General features: G+C 39.6%; 1 protein-coding gene across 1 annotated transcript in view; it reads right to left on the minus strand.

The window, feature by feature from the left end:
* Nucleotides 1-5805: 5805 nt before the first annotated feature.
* The window catches only part of SVOPL (SVOP like), a 71605-nt gene continuing 60985 nt past the window's right edge, over nt 5806-16425 (minus strand). Inside the window, 4 exon segments of the mRNA XM_065883588.1 lie at nt 5806-5897; nt 6556-6646; nt 15571-15652; nt 15654-15682. Of these exon segments, the coding sequence (XP_065739660.1) occupies nt 5806-5897; nt 6556-6646; nt 15571-15652; nt 15654-15682 (294 nt within the window).

Raw genomic sequence — 16425 nt, forward strand, 5'->3', positions numbered from 1 at the left:
AGTATATCATGTAAGATGGCAATTGTATTAAAGAAAAAGGAAAACAGATGTTTGATTTTTGTTTTTGTTTTTTTCCTGTCTATAGAGGTGTGTTTGGTATAGCAGGTTTTCAAGACCATTTTTCGTACATTTCTAAACCTACCTTCTTCCACTGAGGAAGTAAGTGTACTCGTTTGGTTTTGCTGTGTGTCTATGTGTGGTTTGTTGTTTGCTTTTTAACTGTGCAGGTGATCCTTTTATAACAAGACTCATTGTTTTCAGTATGGCTTTTAGTGGAGCTGTCCAGAATATGCAATACAGCAGTGTGTGCCGTATTTGATGTAAGGATTCTTCAACTTATACCCTATTGGGCATTAAATATAAATTCCCCTGGAAGGGACCAGTTTTTGTGGTTTTCATCTGTCTTCATAAATTGGAATGAAGTGTGTTGTGGAATTTGGGAGCAGGCAACTGGAGGAAATTAGAGTGAAATTTACATTTTTTTCTGAAGCATCTATTTCCCATTCTTCAGAGTCAGAACCTCAAACTGAATCTTTCATCTGACTTAATTCTGGACTTCATTTTCATTCTCCTGATAGAGATACAAAAGACCTACCTTCTGAGGGCAAGCATATTCTTAATGCGTCAGACCTAGCTAGTTTACTGACTTTCATTTATTCCTTTTACTTGTTGTTCAGTATCAAAGAAGAAAACTAGGTTAAGATAGAAGAAAATTATTGTGCCATTTGCTAATCTAACATTTGACAGTATATTTATATGTGAACTTTTTTAGTTTGCCAAAGTAAACCTTTATTTATAAAACATTAATTGGCTGAGGAAATTTTCCTCTCTAGGCTGATAGAATGGAAATATAGCTGACTTGAAAGAATTTTATCCTTTGGATAGTGTCATCTCCCATGAATTAAACCTAGAGGATTTGCTTGTATCCACAAGGCATTAGTTCTTAAAATGGACAAGTTGAAAATATCCTGTGGCTAAGTCCTTGGGTTTTCAGATACTGCTAAAGATAAAATGAGAAAAGAACTTACTGGCAAGAGCATCTTTCCTGTGTACACTTAGGTTTAGTCCATAATATGTCAGTTATGTACTAAAGGTTAAAAAGTCTTAATCACTTTTCCAAATATGTGTTTTAGGGTGGTAGTTGTTGTTGTTGTATTGTTTTGAATATGTGTTTGACATTTATTCTCCAAAGACTTGAACAAATTTTGATAATAGTGCATATTACCGCCAATTGTCTTCTTTTGCTCCAGCATTTTTAGCACAGCAGCCGTGGAGCTTTTCCAAAAAAGTTTATTGTTTTTATTTTAGAATACTATTCTTATGATAGTTTTTTCTTCGATACTTGTCTCCTGAGTTAAAGCAGGGCACCACAGGTAAATTTTGAGGATGATCACAAAGGGAAGTAGCACTTAAGAGAGAAAACTTATAATTTTGTAAATGCATCTGAGCCAGAATTTCTACTAATATACCCAAAACTTTCACTGTTATTATTCAGTGCCATAATAATCTTTTCAAACAATATTTTTCTTTCACCTTTATCATTTTTTTGCAGAGTGAAAGGCACTTGAAAACCATCTTTCCTGTAATCATACATAATATATACTAAAAGTATTTCTCCAAATAACATTTTCTTAATGATCTGAAAATTAAAGTCCTATGACCTTATTAACAGGTGCCTGTGTGTCCAGGTGGATCCCAGCAAAGTAGTCCTTAAATTATAATAGTAGTAAGCTGTAAGATGAGCCTAACTATACCTCATGCCCATTTGGAGAGCATTCCTTTCAAAAGGTCAGTGCAACTCAAGCAACCTTGACCTAAACTTAAAAAACTACAGTGTTTACCTCTGATCAAAAACTCCAGGAGATTACCCTCTGGATTTAGAACCAATAGCCTTATGTCATATCTGCAAGACCCCCCCCCAGTGCTGAATAGGATCACATGATGAGCAGGCCATGTGGCAGCTAGAATATACTCAATCCTGGGAAACTCATCGAAAGCTTTCCCAGGTGCCAAGCATCTGATCTTTCCAGCAAAAAGGAAACCCAGTACACAGTTACTGACTTACATGGCTTTGGTAGAAGTATAAATGGATAATGTATACCATATTAAATTCAAAATACTACTGTACTTCAGCACCTGGCAATGCAGTTATTTTGTCCTTTAAATTAACAGGCCCTGCTTACCTTTTCTGAATGGAAGTGTAGGAAATTGGAAGGTCCTGAGAGGAAAATGTCCTCTTCCCTTGGTACCTTTACTTTCTTTTCCAAGCTAAAGAATAGGCTCCACATTTTACTACTACACAGTAGTGTAGATGTAATACAACTTAGGAATGCTTTCAAAAAAGATTCACTCCACAGTCGAAAGGGTGAGTATATAGCCGATTGCTCCATTTATGAATTTGTGTTTCAACTTTCTATTCTGTTACAGTGTTTAAGCTTTTAAATTGGGGTTCCATGGAGAGACTAGTTAGACAATGCAAGGAGGAACTCCCCCTTTTGTTGAGGCCTGATCTACAAGTGAACGTGAATCCCAACAGTAGGTTGCTGCACTGAAGCAAAAGGTTTTTAGGTTTAAATAGAAGGTATATTTATTTTCTGTTTATCTGTATCCGTTATGAATGAGAGAAATTGAGTGATCTGATTGACCATTAAAATTATGGACATAACCATGAGTTCAACCATCTAATTATTGAAATAGAGGCCCTCATTTAAAATAACCATGCATATACATATTTTTTAAAGTATTATATAACCTCATGTAAGTTAAGAGTTCATGTCTTTTTATTTATATTGCCCCTTCATCTTTGGTGTGAATTTACTAAAATTCACAGGTTGGTGGCTCATGCTTTTGAGTGAGAATAATGCTAGCCAATCAGATCACAGATTTCTCTGCCCATGAAGGTTTCACTTATTGTGAAGGATATTGAGACAGTAGTCTTCGTTGTTGTTTTTAATTTGCGGGAGTCAACTGGTGCTTTGATTTTAATAAAAATCAGCTTTGATGAATTTTTACTGTGAATATTTTACCACAACAAGGTATTTTTAATGGAAAAATTACTGTATGTCATGCAGTAGAATGTTAACTAGTTCGGGTCTCCATTACTGCCTTTATATGTTCCTCTATAAAATCAATACATATAGGGATGATCTACTAGTCCATAAAATAATAGGAAAACTTTTTTTAAAAACTCTAACACATGGATTTCACCAGCTTTAACTAAGCAGAAAGTTAATTTAGCAAACAGGAAGGAAGAGGGTGATAGATAATATTCAATCGAGGAGTCCCACCCCCCTGAAAGGAGAACCAAAGATGCCATGAAATATTCTACTTGTCTGAAACCTATTGGAAGAGGTGGGGCTTGGGGGGGGGGGTGGGGGGGACACAAAAAGTGGGGAATTTATAAGTCACTTTGAAAGTTTGCCTATGTTAATTTCACCTATAAAGTTTGGAAAGTTCTGACTTTCAGATATTACAAGTATTTTTAAAACTCCGTTTTGAATATTTTCTAGATGTTACATTGATGGGGGTGGGAAAAGCCTTCTCTTTGATTCTTAAATGTGTTTTTAACTAGAATAATAGTCCTAATTTGAGTCCTAGAAAAAAAATCCTTCCTTAGAAGTTAAACATTTAGCAAAATTCTATCTTTCCCACATTTTCAAATGTGGTGTGGAAGAAAGGCTATTTTAATATCGTCTGCCATATATGAGCATACTTGTGAATGTGAATTCTTTACCCATGTCCTCTACTGCCTTTAATCCAAGACAAGTGAGCCAGAAAATTCAGTCAGAAAACAGTGGCTGAAGCCTAGTTCTCACTGAGGGGAGGTGATGGAATATAAGGATCAACCAGGGTTAAACAAATGTCTCAGCCTTGGAAGGGGAAGGTACTTATATGAGAAGTGACATTTTCCCAAAGAAAATCAGGGCATTCTTAATAGGAGAGACAACAAGCTCAGTGAGCCACCAGGTCCCATGCTTTGGCAATGATGCTGGTTCTCTAATCTGATTGTTTAAAGCATTTACTGATGAGGGTGTATGTTAGAAAAGCCCAAAATACAAAAGGTCCAGAATAAAGGTTTTGACGTTCATCTTACAGGAGGATTTTTTTTTCTTTTTGCCACTATAGACTGTGCTCTGAAGAGACTTAAAGAAATCAAATTCCCTTCTATACATAAAACTATGGATTCAGACAAATTCCACCTCTGTCCTATTGCAGAAAGCAAAATATGCTTTATAGAGATTCCAGTTGTTACTGTTTTTAATACCTCAACCAGTATTCTTTTTTTTTTTAACATCTTTATTGGAGTATAATTGCTTTACAATGTTGTGTTAGATTCTGCTGTATAACAAAGTGAATCAGCTATACATATACATATATCCCCATATCTCCTCCCTCTTGCATCTCCTTCCCACCCTCCATATCCCACCCCTCTAGGTGGTTGCAAAGCACCGAGCTGATCTCCCTGTGCTATGCAGCCGCTTCCCACTAGCTGTCCATTTTACATTTGGTAGTGTATGTATGTCAATGCTACTCTCTCACTTTGCCCCAGCTTACCCTTCCCCCTCTCCCTGTCCTCAAGTCCATTCTCTACATCTGTGTCTTTATTTCTGCCCTGCCCTTAGGTTCATCAGAACCATTTTTTTTCTTTAAGATTCCATATATATGTGTTAGCATACGGTATTTGTTTTTCTTTTTCTGCCTGACTTCACTCTGTATGACAGACTCTAGGTCCATCCACCTCACTACAAGTAACTCAATTTTGTTTCTTTTTAATGTCTGAGTAATGTTCCATTGTATGTATATGCCACATCTTCTTTATCCATTCATCTGTTGATGGACACTTAGGTTGCTTCCATGTCCTGGCTATTGTAAATGGTGCTGCAATGAACATTGTGGTACATGACTCTTTCTGAATTATGGTTTTCTCAGGGTATATGCCCAGTAGTGAGATTGCTGGGTTTTATGTCAACCAGTATTGTCTTTTAGTGGGCTGTGAAACCAATCCAAAAAAGTTCTTACAAGTCAATGACTTAAAATTTGTTGACTTCCATTTCTACTAGTGCCTGATACTATTAAGGTAAGCAATATATATGAATTTATAAAGGATTTCTGAAATTGAGTGTTTGAATTAAATTATGTTGATAAAATTTGCTATAGACTAATGTAGTGTCTTCTAGGAAGCCTGGGTACTAGACAGTACTAGACAACATTGTAAAGTATCTTAAGCCTGGATACCTCCACAGGTACTGAAAGCTCCTAAAATCCTTGGGAAGGTGCTTAAGCATCAGTTTTATCAGTGGCTGACTGTGGTTTTCAATCACTGCTATCCTTTGGTTTTAATTATAAATTGCTACTAACGTCAGCTTTGGTGTTTTGAATTACAGTTTGTCATGGGTTGTTTAGCTAACCCTACATGTGTAGCCTAGACATCTTTGCATCAAAAATATTTTAGCCTAAGACTTTCTAATAACTAGACTAAGACAGGTCTGCAAACTATTTAAAATGATTAAAGATGACAATTTAGGTAATCCAAACAAACTTCATTTAACATTTCATGAAGAGGGCAGTCTCCATTTGCAGGGGTGCAGAGAACAGCAAAACGGGGTGGAAGGCAGGAAGTTTTTATGAGGTAAAGAATAAGGAACAAGGAAGTAAGTACAGAGACCAGAGTTTGCTTGGTATTTGGTGATTGGCTGACTGGTTATACAGCGTTTCTGGTCAAGCAGAGCATTTATTGGACATGAAAGTTATTAAGTTTTGGTTTGCCTAGGTGGCACCCCCAGCAGGAGTGGCTTTGTCTTGGGCCTAGAATGGGCCTAGTACCACCTTTTGATCATCCTCTTGACCATCTACTTTATCTTCAGTTTGCTTCTTTATATCAGGGAGAAGATCTTCAACTAAGATAAAAATTAAAAGATTCCTATGTTCTAGATTTAGAGTTGTTTGGAATATTTTTTTCTCCCCTCTGGGTACATAGTTTTATTTTTAGCTTGGGGGTGGGGGAGGGGAGAAAGCCTAAAAAGTTTCTGTCTGGCTCTGAATATCAGCTTCTAGTTCAGCCAACTTCTGACCATAAAGTTACTTTAAAAAAAAAAAAATTCTTTCAAATACCTTATCAAGTTTCAAACTGGACAAACAGTAACTATTCCTGGCAGTACTGAACACCACCAAAATAGACTCCCAAGATCTAGAGCCACTCCCAAAGATAACCAAAAGAATGAAGTACTTGGACAGTTCCTCTGAGAGCTGGCAACAGTTGGTAGGCTGCAAATGGGATACAACCCACATTTCTGTCCAACCATATTCTGGGGCCTGATGGCTGAGCTGCCTCCATACATAAGAACCAACAACCTGCATGTGCCAGCAGGCAGAAAGCCAAGTTCTCAGGACACAAGAAGGCAATAGTTATCCCTGGGACAGAAAGGATCAATAACCAATGAGTTCCCCAAATCAAATTCCCAAGGGTCTAAATTTGGAAAAGGAAGGACGTGAAATTTCTCTCTTGACCAGCAACTACAGGGTTCAGGAAGAGGTGACATTGGTAGGAATTCTCACCTCTGGCTGTGGCTTCTGCCAGTTTCCCCAGAACCCCATTCTGCATACCCCGGAGAGTGGGGTTTATAGTGAAGAGTGTAAGTTCTGGTATCTACCAGAATTTGACAAGGTTTTCCATGAGTTTTAATTTTAGTTTCCACTTGGCTGTTTCAGGGAATAACTGATAGAAGTTTATCAGAATCCTTCAGAGTCCCATCAACCCTGGGAGGGACCCACATGAGGGCCCTCCTTTGAGAGAAGATATGGGGGTATTCAAGTTCAGGGGAGGGGGTGGGTATTATTATCTTAGGTTTCTGGCCTTGGAGATGCTGCAATTTGAAAACCAACTTGAATTTTTGTTTTTGGTCTTGTCTCTTCAGAATGGAAAGGCAATTCAGGTAAGAGGATTAGTAGACAGTGAGTACTTGGGTAAAGGAAATAGAGGGGAGTTTTAGGAGTCACGTTGGTCTTATTGTCTTGTTTCGTTCTTTAATGAAAAATTAGCCTTTTGCGTTGAATCTTTCAATGAGGTTGATTGGGAATTTTGAAGCCTTTTGGAATCTAATGCATACCAATTAAAATAGGTGTCCCATTCTGGTTGATTTGGAAACACTTTCAAGTGTGGTTCTTAAACAATATGTCTAATTGGAATGTTCCTCATGATAGCCATTGTAATGCTAGGTTGTCTTAGTGAGACTTGCCATTTTTGTAGATGTCTACAGCTTCCAGGACCACAATTATTAGACAAAATAAGCAGGTGTGCCGGAAGGTGGAGTGCTCAATTCTTTGAAACTCAAGGATCCCGATTCTTAGGTAAGCATTGGATGTTTGAGAACCAAATTAATACCTAAGAGAGGTGTACTGCTAGGTTGGGGATTTTGTGGTATTTTACAGTGTACCTTGTTGCACAGAATTTTTCTTGAGGTTGTCAGGTGGCGCAGTGTCAGTGTTTAGCACAGGAGCCTTAGATTTAGGTGGCGAGTGCTTTAACATCTTTTAAGTGTTTGATCCATGCCCACCAATTTTGCAGCTTTGGCTTCAAGATTCACATTAGCAATTGACCTATTTAATCCTTAAATGATAAGATCTTTTTTTTTGGCCGTACGCGGGCCTCTCACTGTTGTGGCCTCTCCCGTTGCAGAGCCGCGCAGGCTCAGCGGCCATGGCTCACGGGCCCAGCCGCTCCACGGCATGTGGGATCTTCCCGGACCGGGGCATGAACCCGTGTCCCCTGCATCGGCAGGTGGACTCTCAACCACTGCGCCACCAGGGAAGCCTGAGAAGATTTCTTTATGAAAGTGGCAGTCACCCTAAATGACTTTAATAGTATGACTTGTGCTACTTAGATTTTGTTGTGCCATTAGTTCAAATAGTACTAATTTCTTGTTTTAGTTTTCCAAGTCTCCCCGTGCTTTATGCTGTGGACTTATCTTTATGCATCCCCTAACTGCTGCCACCCATTGTAGGCTCCTATTATAGCTGTCCTGGAACTTTTCTGGGAAATATATATACACGTGTGTGTGTGTGTGTGTGTGTGTGTGTGTGTGTGTGTGAATACACTTTGCTTTTCCTCACATAAAGTTGGTTTGGATCAGAGCTGTGTGCGGGGGATCAGAGACTCAAATCCAAAAGTGGCTTGCCCTCGGTTTTGATGAGAAAACAATGAATGCAAAGGGTTCAGTGGGTCGTTCGCCTGTGCATCTTGTCCCACAGGCCATAAGCAGTCAGCTTTGGATTCCATCTTCATCACCAGAGACTGTTAAAGATGATCAAAGAAGACAATTTAGGCAGTCCAGACAAACTGACACTTGATGAAGCAGGCACTCTCCATTTGCAAGGGCTCAAAGTGGGGCTGAAGGTGGGAGGATGAAGAATAAGGAACAAAGAGGTGAGTAGAGAGCCCAAAGTTGGCTTGGTGTTTGGCCAACTGGATATACTGTGTTTCTGGTCAAGCGGAGCATTTACAGGGACATGAAGGTTATTTAAATTTTGGTTTGCTGAGGCCGCACCCAGGCAGGAGTGGCTCCGTCTTGGGCCTACAACTCGTTTCAACAAAACTATGGCCTGTTAGACAAATTCAACCTATGGCCTGCTTTTATACAGCCTGAGAGCTAATAATGTTTACATTTCTAAAGGCTGGCGGGGGCTGTTGACAGAGACCATATGTAGCTCAAAGTCTGTAGTGTTTACTCTGGCCCTTTATACAAAAGGTTTCCTGACTTTAAGCCATTTGTGCCTGTAGTTCAAATAGGAATGATTTGCACTGCTATTGAAGCAGGGGTATAAACCTGTCATACACTTAGTTTGCTAGTCCAGGGACACTTCATCATGGTACCAGCAAATTCTTTTTCTTTCCACTGCAAAATGGGAGTGGAAGGAGTTAGGGGAAGAAGTAGGTGAGTCAAGTCTTTGGGGATCCCAATTTCAGAAATCTCTACAGTAAGCCTGAACAGCAGTAAAAGACTAAATCTAAGTGTAAAACCTTGGGTATTTTTCTTCCACAGCATACCTGTGTGAACAGGTATGATACCATGCATGCAAGTGGTTGCTCAACAAAGGGCATATGATTACACGAGGTAGAAAAGCTTGATGTACTCTAATTTTTTTTTTATACCATCTTGGGAATCAGATTCCCCCTATAAAATTAATGAAATTACAGTAGAAACACAGACATTCTCTGGGAAAAAATTAATTTATTCCCAGCTGCTTTGGTTATTATATACAAAACTGCAATGAGTTTAAGCATATTATTTTATGAATAAGCAATTTCATTATAAAGTATGGAGGTCACAATTTACGTATTCTAATTTTAATTGTGAATTTGATGACTTCTGTTTTTTGGGGTTTTTTTTAAACATCTTTATCGGAGTATATTGCTTTACAGTGTTGTGTAAATTTCTTCAGTGTAACAAAGTGAATCAGCTATACGTGTATATATACGTATGATCCCATATCCCCTCCCTCTTGCGTCACCCTCCCTATCCCGCCCCTCTAGGTGGTCACAAAGCACCGAGCTGATCTCCCTGTGCTATGCGGCTGCTTCTCACTAGCTATTTTACTTTTGGTAGTGTATATATTTTCAGTGCCACTCTCTCACTTTGTCCCAGCTTACCCTTCCCCTTCCCCGTGTCCTCAAGTCCAGTCTCTATGTCTGTGTTTTTATTCCTGTCCTGCCCCTAGGTTCTTCAGAACCTTTTTTTTTACGTTCCATATATATGCATTAACATACGGTATTTGTTTACCTCTTTTTGGCTTACTTCACACTGTATGACAGACTCTAGGTCCATCCACCTCACTACAAATAACTTAATTTCCTTTCCTTTTATGGCTGAGTAATATTCCATTGTATATATAGGCCACGTCTTCTTTATCCATTCATCTGTCGATGGACACTTAGGTTGCTTCCATGTCCTGGCTAATGAACATTGTGGTACATGTCTCTTTTTGAATTATGGTTTTCTCAGGGTATATGCCCAGAAGTGGGATTGCTGGATCATATGGTAATTCTAGTTTTAGTCTTTTTAAGGAACCTCCATACTGTTCTTCATAGTGGCTGTGTCAATTTACATTTCCACCAACAGTATAAGAGGGTTCCCTTTTCTCCATACCATCTCCAGCATTTATTGTTTGTAGATTTGATAATGGCCATTCTGAGGTGATACCTCATTGTAGTTTTGATTTGCATTTCTCTAATGATCAGAGATGTTGAGCATCTTTTCATGTGTTTGTTGGCAATCTGTATATATTCTTTGGAGAAATGTCTATTTAGATCTTCTGCCCATTTTTGGATTGGGTTCTTTGTTTTTTTGATATTGAACTGCATGAGGTGCTTATATATCTTGGAGATTAATCCTTTGTCAATTGCTTCATTTGCAAATATTTTCTCCCATTCTGAGGGTTGTCTGTTCATCTTGTTTATGGTTTCCTTTGCTGTGCAAAAGCTTTTAAGTTTCATTAGGTCCCATTTGTTTTTGTTTTTATTACCATTGCTCTAGGAGGTGGTTCAAAAAGGATCTTGCTGTGACTTATGTCATAGAGTGTTTTTCCTATGTTTTCCTCTAAGAGTTTGATAGTGTCTGGCCTTACATTTAGGTCTTTAATCCATTTGGAGTTTATTTTTGTGTATGGTGTTAGGAAGTGTTCTAATTTCATTCTTTTACATGTGGCTGCCCAGTTTCCCCAGCACCACTTACTGAAGAGGCTGTCTTTTCTCCATTGTATATTCTTGCCTCCTTTATCAAAGATAAGGTAACCATATGTGCATGGGTTTATCTTTGGGTTTTCTATCCTGTTCCATTGACCTATATTTGTGTTTTTTGTGCCAGTACCATACTGTCTTGATTACTGTAGCTTTGTAGTATAGTCAGAAGTCAGGGAGCCTGATTCCTCCAGCTCCATTTTTCTTAAGATTGCTTTGGCTATTTGGGGTCTTTTGTGCTTCCATACAAATTGTGCAATTTTTTGTTCTAGTTCTGTGAAAAATGCCATTGGTAGTTTGATAGGGATTGCACTGAATCTGTAGATTGCTTTGGGTAGTATGGTCATTTTCACAATGTTGATTCTTCCAATCCAAGAACATGGTATATTTCTCCATCTGTTTGTATCATCTTTAATTTCTTTCATCAGGGTCTTATAGTTTTCTGCATACAGGTCTTTTGTCTCCTTAGGTAGGTTTATTCCTAGGTATTTTATTCTTTTTGTTGCAATGGCAAATGGGAGGGTCTCCTTAATTTCTCTTTCAGATATCTCATCATCTGTGTGTGTAGGAATGCAAGAGATTTCTGTGCATTGATTTTGTATCCTGCTACTTTACCAAATTCATTGATTAGCTCTAGTAGTTTTCTGGTAGCATCTTTAGGATTCTCTGTGTATAGTATCATGTCATCTGCAAACAGTGACAGTTTTACTTCTTCTTTTCCGATTTGGATTCCTTCTATTTATTTTTCTTCTCTGATTGCTAAAACTTCCAAAACTATGTTGAATAATAGTGGTGAGGGTGGGCAACCTTGTCTTGTTCCTGATCTTAGTGGAAATGGTTTCAGTTTTTCACCATTGAGAACGATGATGGCTCTGAGTTTGTCATATATGGGCTTTATTATGTTGAGATAAGTTCTGTCTATGCCTACTTTCTGGAGAGTTTTTATCATAAATGGGTGTTGAATTTTGTCAAAAGCCTTTTCTGCGTCTATTGAGATGATCATACGGTTTTTCTCCCTCAATTTGTTAATATGGTGTATCACATTGATTGATTTGCGTATATTGAAGAATCCTTGCGTTCCTGGGATAAACCCCACTTGATTATGTTGTATGATCCTTTTAATGTGCTGTTGGATTCTGTTTGCTAGTATTTTGTTGAGGATTTTTGCATCTATGTTCATCAGTGATATTGGCCTGTAGTTTTTTTTGTGACACCTTTGTCTGGTTTTGGTATCAGGGTGATGGTGGCCTCATAGAATGAGTTTGGGAGTGTTCCTTCCTCTGCGATTTTTTCGAAGAGTTTGAGAAGCATGAGTGTCAGCTCTTCTTGAAATGCTTGATAGAATTCACCTGTGAAGCCATCTGGTCCTGGGCTTTTGTTTGTTGGAAGATTTTTAATCACAGTTTCAATTTCAGTGCTTGTGATTGGTCTGTTTATATTTTCTATTTCTTCCTGGTTCAGTCTTGGAAGGTTCTGCTTTTCTAAGAATATGTCCATTTCTTCCAGGTTGGATGACTTCTATTTGTTTTGAAACGCTTAATGATACCACCTCAAATTCAAGTCTTAGATACAAAATTTCAGTCCAATTTTTGCTATAAACTTCATGGGAGAATATCAAGTATATGTTTTGTCTGATATTTATTACATATTCATATATACCTGAACAGACTTGATGCCAAGGAAGAAAGCCACCTTCCCCCTACCCATCTCTCCTAGATACACTTTGCCAACTTTAATGAATATTTTATAAAAGTCCTCTATTGATCTCCTCCCTGAGACGATATATACAGCTAACCTACTGCATTCTCATGTGTCTTATTTTTCAAAAATACATAATCAATATTTCTTAACTACCAAGTAGTGTACTGAAATTAAACCAGGTGTTTTTTTTTTTTTAATACATTTTACTTATTTATTTTTGGCTGTGTTGGGTCTTCATTGCTGTGCACGGGCTTTCTCTAGCTGCGGCGAGCGGGGGCTACTCTTCGTTGCAGTGCATGGGCTTCTCATTGCAGTGACTTCTCTTGTTGTGGAGCACGGGCTGTAGGTGCACAGGCTTCAGTAGTTGTGGCTCACGGGCTCTAGAGCACAGGCTCAGTAGTTGTGGTGCAGGGGCTTAGTTGCTCCACAGCATGTGGGATCTTCCCGGACCAGGGCTTGAACCCGTGTCCCCTGCATTGGCAGGCGGATTCTTACCACTGTTCCACCAGGGAAGGCCCGAGCCAGGTGTATTTTAAATGTGCCACAGCTCTTTGTGAAGATAAAAATATATTTTTCTTCTTTGGTAGACATAGTTTTGCAGGTCTTTATTAAGTTGCTGGAAAATGAGTAATTTATTAGATAATACATTTAATTTTTTATAAAGTCTTCTCCATATTCAACTATCTGGCACTAAAAACTAGTAATAGAAGGTTCTTTAATAAGCTTATAAGGAATTAAGGGTCTAACATTTACCTTTGTGTACCTGACAGTGCAATAGTACCTTTATAATTCAGTTATTCTAGTGCAATACAGACATCATTCAGGAAAAAACGTCACATTATAAATACTTCTTTCAAGAGTTTTTTGATTACTTACCAGGTTCATCAAAATAAGAGCTTTTCAGAGTCATTCTAAAGTGGAATTACTACTATTAAACTATTGACCAGGTTGGTTCATCCAAATTATTAGGGATGCTGTCTGTGCTGTAGAAAGTTAAATTTTTTGGCATGTTTTAAATATTTCTAGGAGTTTTATTGTATCAGTCACCAGACAGTTTCATATGTTAAGTGCTCACAACACTGCGATACACACAGACACGTTTTAAGATTTGCCCAAAGACATATAGCCATTGTGTGGCAGAGCCATCAAGGGCTACATGCCCATACAACTGTATTTATTGTATCCGCATTTTAAAGTGGTAGGGACTGATTAATGTCTTGTAAACATACATGCAAAATAATTTCACTACACTCCTAAAACCAAGTCCCAGTCAACAAAAGAGGGAATGGTCATCGTAAGTGGATAGGGCTTGAATTGGAAATCCATAAAGCACGTGAGATGAGCCAGGTTTCATTTTATATGTATTGTTACTACTTTAAAAAAGCCACCATCACAGAAAATTAGCATAAGATTTAGCATCACTTAACTTTGCAGTCTAATTTAAATTCCAGTCCGACAGTATGTTCCTTTATTCGAGTTACACAACTCTCCTTTTGCCTTAGTTACCTCATCTGTTTGAAGCATGTGACAATCCTTTAGGATTAAAAGGAATCATTTGAATCACCTAATTCAATCCCTGGCTTCAGGTATGCAATGAATGGGTCACCTTTCCAAGTAAGGAATCTAAACAAAGCCCTAAATTTATAATTACATAGCAGGTTATCTAATCTGTGATTAAAATGAGTATTACCTTAAAGATTAAAAGTTAGGGGGAAGGGCTTCCCTGGTGGCGCAGTGGTTGAGAGTCCGCCTGCTGATGCAGGGGACGCGGGTACGTGCCCCGGTCCGGGAGGATCCCGCATGCCACGGAGTGGCTGGGCCCGTGAGCCATGGCCGCTGAGCCTGCGCGTCCGGAGCCTGTGCTCTGCGGCGGGAGAGGCCACGGCAGTGAGAGGCCCGTGTACCGCAAAAAAAAAAAAAAAAAAAAAAAAAGTTGGGAAAATGGAATAACACATTTTGGATCTAGGGCAAGCAAAAAACATTAAGACTGGTGTAAATCGGGGTTTTTTTTAGTTTTGCTCCCCCCCCCCGCCCCCTTTACTCAAAAATACTTTCCAACTACTCACAGACATTAACAAGTGTCCATGGTTCACTATAAATAGGATATGGGAGAGAAGGCAAGCCACGTTCAGCCAAAGGAGCACGATGACTTCACAGTCCCATTTAGATGTGGCAGCTCAGGTAAGACACAGTTAACCCTTGAATAACGTGGGTTTGAATTGTGCAGGTCCCCGTTTACATGGATTTTTTTCCAGTTGTAAATACTCTAGTACTATACAATCCACGATCCGTGGTTGGTTGAATCCACAGATGCGAGTAACTGGATACCAAAGGCTGCTTATAAATTATGCTGGCATTTTTGACAGCCTGGAGGGTTGGTGCTTCTAACTCCCCTGCTGTTCAGTGGTCACCCGTGTACAGCTAACCCCAGGCGTTCACCCCCTTTCCCTGTGGGCGTGTGCACGCGCGCGCACACACACACACCCTTGCATACCAGCAACAAGCTTTACATTTAAGGCAGGGAAACAACAGAGCCACCAGCTGTACTTTGAGATGGAGCCAACCTTAAGAGGGCTAGGAGAGGCCATCTCTGATACAACTTTGCCCCCGGGAGCATACCTTATACTTTTGGGATATCCTTTTTTATGCACTTTGTGTCTGTTAGTATTGGATGACAACTGGGGCAGCACAGAAGTTTTTGCCTCCAGTCTTACCACAGGCAGCTGACAAAATTGGGGGAAAGGTAGCTGGACCAACAGTAATGACCCTGTGATCCTAAGGGCAATGCAAATAGCTGTTTCTGATCCTCTGGCCACATTTAGCTCTGCACATTTAGCAATGCTTACAAACAGAAAAGTGAAGGGTAGAAAGCTGAGGTGTCAATAATATCATTCATCTTACTCAACTTTTACAGGAAGGAAAGGTTTGAAATGAATAATTGGTTTGCTGCTCAAAGTTATATGCAGGAACAGTGGATACCCATTTTTTCTACTGGAACCTGCCAAACAGATGTACCACTGTGTTAGCACAGACTTGAGCATCATCGTCTGCTTAAAAGAATTTCCATACTCCAAGCTTATTTCCTTTAGTCAAAAGGTGTTAGTTGAGAATGCTTACGAGAGTCCTGCATCACTTACCTGTAGGGCCCGTCCTTTGGTCTCAATAGGGAGAGTAAATGCAGAAATGGCACACACAACACAGACAGATGAGAAAAGACAAGGCTCCCAGAAATGATGCACTCATGAGAACCTGCAAAGCACAAGGAATGACTAAATAGATTGTGCCCCAGTCACTTTTAAACTGACTTTTATGCTAAAGAGAAAATAAGAATTCACTTCACCAAATACATAAACAAAGGGCTTTGCAGCCGTTCTGTAACTTGTGCATTCCTGACATCCTAGGTCTATTATTTATTTGGGCCAAGCTACTGTAGGCAATTTTGTGCCACTCTTCCATGAGCTGCGAGTGACATTAACACGCACTGGCCAAGTCAGACTTCTCCCTGCATTCAGCCCTCAGGCTTCTCCAGAGCAACCTGGTACCTGGGGAAGACGGGAGAGCTGCCCGTTTTCCTACCCGCTCTCCCATACCAATTCAGCTTAACTTGTAACCCTCTCCTTTCCTGCAGTACCCCCTCTGCTAAAAGTCTACTTTCCCTCTTTAGTTCCGACAGGATCAACCAGGAGGAAGTCTTTTGGGAACAGATGTAATTTCCTGGTCTCTGAAATGATAACGTGGGTGTGTTCATGATGCTTCATGGGTCACAACCAATCAAAACTCACCGTAGAAAAAACGGACACCATTCTCATCCTGATACTGGTTTAGACCAGGGGTCCCCAACCCCCGGGCCACAGACCGATACCGGTCCGCAGCCTGTTAGGAACCAGGCCGCACAGCAGGAGGTGAGTGATGGGCAAGGGAGCGAAGCTTCATCTGCCGCTCCCATCGCTCGCGTTACCGCCTGAGGCATCTCCCCCACCCACACCCCCATC

The sequence above is a fragment of the Phocoena phocoena genome, chromosome 9, assembly GCF_963924675.1.
Source record: "Phocoena phocoena chromosome 9, mPhoPho1.1, whole genome shotgun sequence".
In the NCBI taxonomy this organism is placed as follows: Eukaryota; Metazoa; Chordata; class Mammalia; order Artiodactyla; family Phocoenidae; genus Phocoena; species Phocoena phocoena.